The 9,334-nt window shown below is 42.2% G+C and overlaps 1 protein-coding gene across 1 annotated transcript; it reads right to left on the minus strand.

The window, feature by feature from the left end:
• Positions 1-7,550: 7,550 nt before the first annotated feature.
• On the minus strand, positions 7,551-8,807 carry LOC125634916 (interleukin-17F-like). Its single transcript, XM_048846252.2, has 2 exons — positions 8,572-8,807; positions 7,551-7,785 (listed from the first exon to the last, which is right to left on the minus strand). Exons 1-2 carry the CDS (start codon positions 8,799-8,801, stop codon positions 7,551-7,553), a joined length of 465 nt encoding a protein of 154 aa, XP_048702209.2. The 5' UTR covers positions 8,802-8,807.
• Positions 8,808-9,334: the final 527 nt, after the last annotated feature.

The raw sequence follows: 9,334 nt of genomic DNA on the forward strand, positions 1-9,334 counted from the left end.
TCATCAGAATAATTTGAAATTTCTCAACTAGCTCTATCTCTAACCTTGTCTGCACTATTACCACTGATGTTAGCAACTCTGGGGGCTTGAACATAGTTGGCTCCCTGGCTTCAGAAGCTGTTTTCAGCACAGTGCTGCTCAAAATCTAACCAGCATAGTTGGGCCTCAGCTGGAGTGTTGTTTGTGGTAGGTAGGGCTCCCAAAGGTGATAACCACAACAGCTGGTAACAGTATGGATCTGAAGTACGTATCACCCCCATTCACATAGTCTTGGAGAATCTTCTTGCAACATCTTTCGAGGTGCTGTTGTCCCCATTTTACAGATTGAAAGCTGAGGCACAGAAAGACTGACTTGCCCGAGGTCACACAGGAAGTCTGTGGTACTGCAGGGTATTGAACCTGCATCTTCTAGCTAGCATTCTAACCACCAGACAATCCTTCCGATCTATAGCTAGAGCTGGGGAAAAAATCATGAAAAATGTGTCCCTATTTGTTGTCCAAAAGGAGATTTTTCTAAAGCACTTGAGGGATCCAGGAGTACAAGTCTCATTGACTTTCAGTGTGATTTGTGCTCCTAAATTCCTGAGGTGTTTTGGAAAATCTCCTCCTCAATTCTTTTCAGGTACTAACTTACCCAACCTCAAACTAACCAGTTGTTAGGTACATGCAACCCATCCTGACCTCTGCATCCTTCGCAGGTCTGTATTTTCTGTAGTTTTCACAAATGAGATTTCAGTGGTGACAATGACAGACCACAGACTTACTCCTTCCAGGAATGACAGCAACATCTAACATCCGGGACTGCTCAAACCAGCCAGACATTTGAAATGTGGGACATTTTTGTTTTTCTTTTCTCAACAAAATAATGCTTTAAATAAACGCAGACAGACAGAGCGCTAGCTTTCCACCCCACCTACGCCTCATCACAGCCACTGCAGAAATGCTTTGTCAGCTTGCCCTACATTCAACACCTCTGCACAGCACTGATTGGTGGTGAGGCTTGCATTGCAGGGGCATGAGTATGGAAGAAACCACTCCAGAGATGGGCAAGTCTGCGTTTCACCTCACTGGTGGTTATCTTCTACCCTCAGCAGTCTAATGAATTCATGTATAGTTCCTCTTACCCACATGGAATGAACCCTGACAACAGATAATCTGTCTGCTTGCATCAAATAGTTTTGAGATAAATTGAGTTGGCTGGAAATTGAAAAAAGCAATTTGATGAACAAATGTTGAAGTTGTTTGCTTTTAGCAAAATAGACCCTAAAAAAAAACTAAATAAAAATTTGGAGCTAAATATTGGTATTTATAAAAATTAAAAAAAAATGCTTTCAAAAATGAAAATGTTTTTCCAAAATGACTGTCAGAAAAAAGAAACAAGAATATAATACCTACGTCTCACAGAGTGCCTTGCATCAGTAGATTTCAAAACACTTCATAATCTTTAATGCACTAATCCTCACAACACCCTTGCGAATTATTAGCCCCATTTTACAGATGGGGAAAATGAGGCACCACTTGCTCAAGGTCACCCAGGTAGTCAGTGGTAGAGCAGGGACTCAAACATGGATTTCTGAAGTCCTTAACTAGGCCCAACCACTATACTGTAAAAAAGAGAGTAAGGAAAAGAGGAAAAAACTATAACACAATAAAGCAAAATGTTCTATATACATTTTGATTAACAATTTTAATTAAAATGTTGAAAATAGATTTTTCACACAAAAATGTTCAAATTTGAAAAAAAATCACATATCAATATAAAAAATCACTGAAAAATTTATGACCAGCTCTAGAGAAAAAATCAGTCAGATGTTTTTAAGCTATCAGTGAGCTAAATAACTAAATTTAAGGGTTTAGCTGCCTTTTGTTGTGCATTTCATATCACATTCCACATCAAAAATCACATGTAGCATTTCCACAGCTCTTATCTTCAAAGAACAATGTACCGAAAATGAAAATGAACTAGATCTGTGGGGTAGGGAAATTAGTATAATCACCTGGGTTTTATAGATGAGATAACTGAGATAGAGGTGGTCAGAATTTGCTGATTCAGTGAAATTGGAACTTTTTTGTGGGGGGCAGTCCGATTTTGCCAAAGTACCGACAGAGTCTAGGTAAGTGTCTGTTGGAAAAGTGCTGGTTTCCTGCCAGGTTGCCTGTCTGGGCTCTCAGCAGCCTGCCTGGTTGTCTGCCGAGTCCATGGCTTTGTGGCAACCTGTGTCCCAGGTCTTGTAGGGTCTATGACCTTGTGCCAGCCAGACATGTGGACTGTCTTGGAGTTCCAGTCCCTTTCATGGATAACTTACACATTTTTTGGTTTTCCTTCTCAATTGGAACCAACCCAGATTATGAAATATCAAAATCCTCTGTAAAAAGAAATCACCTTTCTCTGCACAGCTCTACTGTTCATACAATAATAAACATGTAGAAGGGTCCCTGAGAGGCCATCTAGACCTCCCGCCTCTGCTGAGGCAGGACCAAGTGTACGTAGGCCACTTCTGCCAGGTGTTTGTCCACCCTGTTCTGAAAAACCTCCAACGATGGGAATTTCACAACCTTCTTTGGAAGCCTATTCCAGAGCTTAACTACCCCTCATAGTTAGCAAGCTTTTCCTAATATCTAACCTAAGGCTATGTTTACATTACGAGCTCAGGGTGTGATTCCCCGACTGGCGTGCACACGCTCACGCTAGCTCCGAGTAGCTGTGCTAAGACAGGTAGCGGCCGCAGAGGCATGGCTGAGCTGGGCTGAGTACCAACTTGCCTGAAATTGGTGGGTACGTACTTGGCACAGCTCAGCCATGCCTCCGTTGCTGCTACCACAGCTGCATCGCTAGCTTGATGAGCACTACTGCAGGTATGTGTGTCTGAGCAGGGGAATCAGACCCAGAGCTCACAGTGTGGATGTAGCCTACCTCTGCTGCAGATTAAGCCCATCACTTCTTGTCCTACCGCACTGGACGTGGAGAACAGCTACGCACAGTCCTCTTTATAACAGCCCTTAACGTATTTGAAGACTCTTATCGGGTCCCCTCTTCGGCCTTCTTTTCTCAAGGGTAAATATGCCCAGGGTTTTTTTTAACCTTTCCTTATAGGCCAGGGTTTCCAAAACTTTTATCATTTTGGTTGCTCTCCAATGGAGTCTCTCCAGTTTAGCTACATCTTTCCTGAAGTATGGCACCAGAAATGAATACAGAATTCCGTCTGAGGTCTCACCAGTGCTGAGCAGAGAGGAACAATCACATCCCATGTCTTACAGGACGATAGCAGCCTTTTTTTGCAACTGAATCACACTGGTGACCCATTTTCCATTTGTGATCCACTATAACCCCCAGCTCCTTTTCAGCAGTATGACCGCCTAGCTGCTTATTCCCCATTGTGTAATTGTTCATTCTTTCTTCCTTCCTACATAAGGTACGTTGCCCTGGTCTTTATTGAATTTCATCTTGTTGATCTTGTTGGACCGAATGGCTAGGCAGCAGTTCTGCGGAAAAGGACCTAGGGGTGACAGTGGACGAGAAGCTGGATATGAGTCAGCAGTGTGCCCTTGTTGCCAAGAAAGCCAATGGCATTTTGGGATGTATAAGTAGGGGCATAGCGAGCAGATCGAGGGACGTGATCGTTCCCCTCTATTCGACATTGGTGAGGCCTCATCTGGAGTACTGTGTCCAGTTTTGGGCCCCACACTTCAAGAAGAATGTGGATAAATTGGAGAGAGTCCAGCGAAGGGCAACAAGAATGATTAGGGGTCTGGAACACATGACTTATGAGGAGAGGCTGAGGGAGCTGGGATTGTTTAGCCTGCAGAAGAGAAGAATGAGGGGGGATTTGATAGCTGCTTTCAACTACCTGAAAGGGGGTTCCAAAGAGGATGGCTCTAGACTGTTCTCAATGGTAGCAGATGACAGAACGAGGAGTAATGGTCTCAAGTTGCAGTGGGGGAGGTTTAGATTGGATATTAGGAAAAACTTTTTCACTAAGAGGGTGGTGAAACACTGGAATGCGTTACCTAGGGAGGTGGTAGAATCTCCTTCCTTAGAGGTTTTTAAGGTCAGGCTTGACAAAGCCCTGGCTGGGATGATTTAACTGGGAATTGGTCCTGCTTCGAGCAGGGGGTTGGACTAGATGACCTTCTGGGGTCCCTTCCAACCCTGATATTCTATGATTCTATGATCTCAGACCAATTCTCTAATTTGTTTAGATAGTTTTGTATTCTGATCCTGTCCTCCAAAGGGTTCACCACCCCTCCCAGCCTGGTGTCATTCACAAATTTTGTAAGCATACTATCCACATTATTGTCCAAGTCATTAATGAAAATATTGAATAGTGCCAGACCCAGAACTGACCCCTGCAGGACCCCACTAAATCTACCCTCCCAGTCTGACATAGAACCATTGATAACTACTCTTTGAGTATGGTCTTCCAACCTACTGTCCACCCACCCTATAGTAATTTCATCTAGACCACATTTCCCTAGTTTGCTTATGAGAATGTCATGTGGCACTGTGTCAAAAGCTTTACTAAAATAAAGTTATATCATGTCTACTGCTCCCCCGCCCCCCATCCACTAGGCCAGGAAGGAAATTAGGTTGGTTTGGCATGATTTGTTCTTGACAAATCCATATTGGCTATTTCTTATATCCCTATTATCCTCTAGATACTTACAAACTGATTGTTTAATAATTTATTTTGGTATCTTTCCAGGTATCAAAGTTAGGCTGATTTGTCTATAATTCCCTAGTTCCTCTTTGTTCTCCCTTTTAAAGATAGGTACTATGACTGAATGCATTCCTGTATTCACATCCTACACACCACTGTAATAATCTTTGTAAACAAATGTGTGTTGGGAAGTATCATTTGAAAACTAATAATGTACTGGTCAATCATATGCTGAAATGTGCGTAGCAACATTATATATAAAGTTATGAACATAAGCTAAAATTCTGTCTGAACTGTGTTTACCACACAAGTCTGGGGAGGGGGTAAACCTGTTTCTCAAAGACAAAGGACAAGCTGACACCTCTAGCCAGGTGCCATCAAAGTTGATTGGCACTCACTGGTCAAGTGGCCATTCTTTGGCAATGAAGCAGGGCAGGAACAGGTCGATTTGCATTTTAGCAAACAACATGAAACCTCTTTCACCTCTAGACTCCATATCTCCATCCTCAGAGTGGGAAGGAATTTATCTAGTGGTAACCCTCAGGAAAATGCAATCCAAAGGGGGATTGGACTATAAAAGGGAGGGGCAAAAACACCCCAAGATCTCTCTTTCTTTCTCTCCGTCTCTCTGTTGCTCTTTCACTTTCAGCTAAGAAGATAAAGGAAGCAGCCTTTTGACTTTGTGAAGGACCCAGGCATGAAAATTTGCTTAGCAATGTTGCTGGGAACATGTGGTAAGGATTTTACCTTGACCCCAGTCTAATTTGTTAAGTTTTAGCTACTAGAAAGTGTTTTATCTTTATTTCTCTTTAATGCCTTGTACCTGTACTCACTTAAAATCTCTCTCTTTATTATTAAATAAACTTTTAATATTTTTAATCAAAGCAAATCCCGTGCTGTGTTTAAACTGAGCTGTTTGGTAACTCCATTTGAAGTTGCAGGCTGTTGGATATTGACCCCTCAGAGGGGCAATGGACCTAAATATCTGAACTGTCCAGGAGAGGGCTGGACCGTGCAGGACACACTTTTTCGGAAAATTTGGACTGGGAGTGTGCTGGGGTCACCCTGCAAGTACTAACCAAGGCTGCTGGAAGCCTGAGTGTGGCTGATGTGTTGCTGACTGGTTGCTGGGGCCAGAGTTGCTGGACCAGGACTGCAGCTATACACTGACGCTCAGGGTGTGACCTGCATGCTGTTTAGCTGTTTGTGAGTGGCCCAGCTTGGGAGAGACAACAGCAAAGCACTGTAAGGCACCCAAGGTTGCAGGGCAGGTGGTGATTCTCTGGTCTGGATTGCACCCCGGAATGTGATAGGGTATGATGTTTGCCCTTCTACAGCCTTCTGGGACCTTACCTGTCCTCCATGAGTTCTTGAATATAATTGCTAAAGGTTCCAAGTTTGCTTCAGCTAGTTCCGTAGGTTTCCTACACTGAATTTCATCAGGCCCTGCTGACTTGAATATATCTAAATGATCTAAATACTCTTTAATGTGTTCTTTCCCTATTTTGGCTTGTGTTCCTTTGCCCTTGCTGTTAATATTAATTGTGTTGAATATCCAGTCACTATTAACCTTTTTGAGAGACGTGAAAGCAAAATAAACATTAAACTTGTCAGCCTTCTTGATATCATCAGTTATTAGCTCTCCTTCCCTGCTAAGTAGAGGACCTACACTTTCCTTACTCTTTCTCTTGCTCCTAATGTATTTAAAGAACCTCTGTTTATTGCCTTGTTCCTGATTTGGTGGCATGTGATAGACCCCTACCATGACCTAAGTCCTATTTTTCCCCCTTTTATCTTTACTCAGAAACTCTCAACTGCTCTGCCTTTCACCTTCTTCTGGACCTCTGAAAAAGTATATGTATCCTTGATTTATAATGCAACACCTCCTCCCTTTTTTCGCTGCTTGTCCTTCCTGAATAAGCTATACCCCTTTCTACCAACATACCTGCCACTGGAATTGAGTGACTTGGCGATGTTGTGTCACAGATAATGTGAAAACTGTGCTGCAGATGGCAAACACAATTAGTAGGTAAATCAGACATACACAAACAAGAGAGCTGAAGAACCCTGCTTCTTCAGCTCTACCAAAAAGGAACCTCTGTCACTTGAGCTCTAGGAGATCTCCTTTAAGAGACAGCAGTAGTAGGGACCTTATCCTCTCAGTGGATCACTCATTAGATGGCAACATTGCACACAAAGAAACAGTAGATTTATTCACCAGATTTTTATTGAATAAATACAGATAATAATCAGATTATTTGGAATCTCACCCCTTAATGCTATAAATAATTGTATAAATAGATCATTTAAATAGAGATGCAAAAATATACCATTTCACCACTGTTTTCCTGGGGGTTTACATAGATAGTTAAATGACTGCAAATTTGGTTTTATGTTCAATATCCATTTGCAGAAAAAGAAAGAAAATGACATTTTGCTTTTTTTAAAGTCTTGATCTGTTCAAATATAATAATTTACTTTTATGAGCACTTAAAAAAGCCTCTGGATTTTAGAATCAGATTCAGGTTGATTTCCCCAAGCCTTTGGTTGACTCTAGAGCTGGTCAAAATGGTTTGAATTTTGAAATAAAAAACAACAAACAAATGGGGAAAAGGTTGATATGAAATTATGAAAGTTTTTACACTTTTATCTCCCACTTATGGATCTGGTTGAATTTTGAATTTCAGAATTTCAAAATCTGGAGGAATTTTTTTAAAAAAAATTTGTATTTCTCCCCCTTTTCTTGCCAGCTGTCTTTGAATCTGGCTATTGATTATGGCTTGGCCCAATTCCAGTGAAATCAGTGGGAGTTGGCTCAGGCCGTTTGTTAAATCTGATGCCCATGGCTGGTTCTCCATGTGGTTCCTTCTTCTGATCTGCTGGCTTCTCTTACTACAGGTAGTGGATGATGGGCCTGGCACAGGTACAGCCCACAGTGACCAGCTGTTTCTCCAGCCGGTAGGTGTGCTGGCAGCCTCTCTGCTCCCTTTGGAGAACAAGGATCTCATGTTGGATGGGGATGGAGTTCATGCTGTAGTCCTCCTGTCCGGTGGAGTCCACACAGCTGTAATGGCGGCACTTGGCCTGAGCGATCACTTGGGGGAACCGGTTGGGATCTTCATTAATGCTGTGAAGCAAGATACAAAGAGAATGAATTGGTCAAAGTGGAAGCCTGGCCACTGCCCTGAATCAGCAGGGCTTTCTCCTCAGCTAAATCTTGCTCATCACCCAGACACAGTTTGCAAATGCCTCCTTGAGATTCACCTTTTCCCATGATTCATAGAGTCATCTTGTGCTGGGTCAATGTCTGAGCTCCTGCAATGCTCAGTCACCTCATGAGTCTGACTAGTTTCAATGGGAGTTTTTGCCTGAATAAGGATTGATTACAACTGGATGAAGACTTCAGTATTAGGCCCAATGTTCTCAAAGCCTAGTGTCCCACTAACATCAATGGCAAAACTCCAATTGACTTAAATGGTGTAGGATTGAGCCCTTGGGGGTATTTTGCTGGACTTTCTGAGGCAGGATTTGCACTCAGATATGTCAGACCAGAAATGGCTCTGAATAAAAGAGCAGTGATAAATCCTAAAGCTAATTAGTTTTCTATCCTTAGGGCTGAGTTGGACCATCCTTTTGTTCACTGTTTGTACAGCGCCTAGCACAATGGGGTCTTAGTCCATGACTGGGGCTCCTAGTTGCTACCACAATACAAATAAATAATAATTAATAAATTTCCAGTTATCATTTTTGCATGAGGAATCTGACCATCACCACATGGACTGGCAGGTCAAAGTTAATATTTCTGGATACAGCAGTGCACTGTGTTTTGTCCTGGGGACATCCCCTCTGTATGCCTAAGCAGTGCTTTGGAAGAGCCCAGTGCATTTCCAGACAATGGGGACATGAACTGTACCTGTAATCCCAGGGAGACATAGACCGGTTATTGACATCATGACCCACTTTGGTAGCATGCTTTGTGCTACTGATGTTTATGTCAACTTTCACACTAAGAGGGAATCTGGAATCTTTTTGGAGAGGGCAGTCATCACTCTTTTTCTCATCAGTGCCTCTCTCTATGTTGAATCCAGTCTGTACTGCCTTTCCATAGGCTGAATTCTTAGCCTGGAGCACCAGGATCAGCATTAACAGCAGTGAACAGAACTGAAATAGAGAAACACCATGATTAGTTAATGACCTAATAAATACATATATAATAAATAAACATCATGATTAGTTAATGCAGAGCACAGAACGCAGGAATGTGCTGTATAGCTTCAGCAACAAGTTATATCCTGAAATTCAATTCTTGGCTTGGAGGTCTCATGCAGGCCCAACTCTGCTTGTGGTTGGTAGGTTCAGCGATGAACTAAGTTCTACTTCATTCACAGAAACCTTTTGTGTCTAAAGAGAACCCATGACAATTCTGATGATTTTTATGAGATGGATGCACTTGTAAACATCTAATATATATAAGTAAGTTCATAGGAAGATACACACCTTTGCAAAAATAAAGCAGAGTGTGGGTTAGTGTTTAGGATTGGGAGCTAGGAATCCTCTTTCCAGGCCCAATCTCTGCTGGTGTAAATAGAATAGCTCCATTAACATGTGTGGACTTTTGACCATTTACACAAGCAGAGAATTTGTCCCCCTGACTCCAAATTTTGTGCAGAGATAAC

This window comes from Caretta caretta, chromosome 3, assembly GCF_965140235.1.
Source record: "Caretta caretta isolate rCarCar2 chromosome 3, rCarCar1.hap1, whole genome shotgun sequence".
Lineage (NCBI taxonomy): Eukaryota > Metazoa > Chordata > Testudines > Cheloniidae > Caretta > Caretta caretta.

What these genes read in the sequence shown, in the direction of transcription:
- LOC125634916 (XM_048846252.2), bottom strand. Translation starts at nt 8,801, where the DNA reads ATGCTGATCCTGGTGCTCCAGGCTAAGAATTCAGCCTATGGAAAGGCA. An exon ending in ATGTCTCCCTGGGATTACAG is followed by an intron (nt 7,786 to 8,571) that starts GTACAGTTCATG and finishes CTTGCTTCACAG; the next exon opens with CATTAATGAAGATCCCAACC.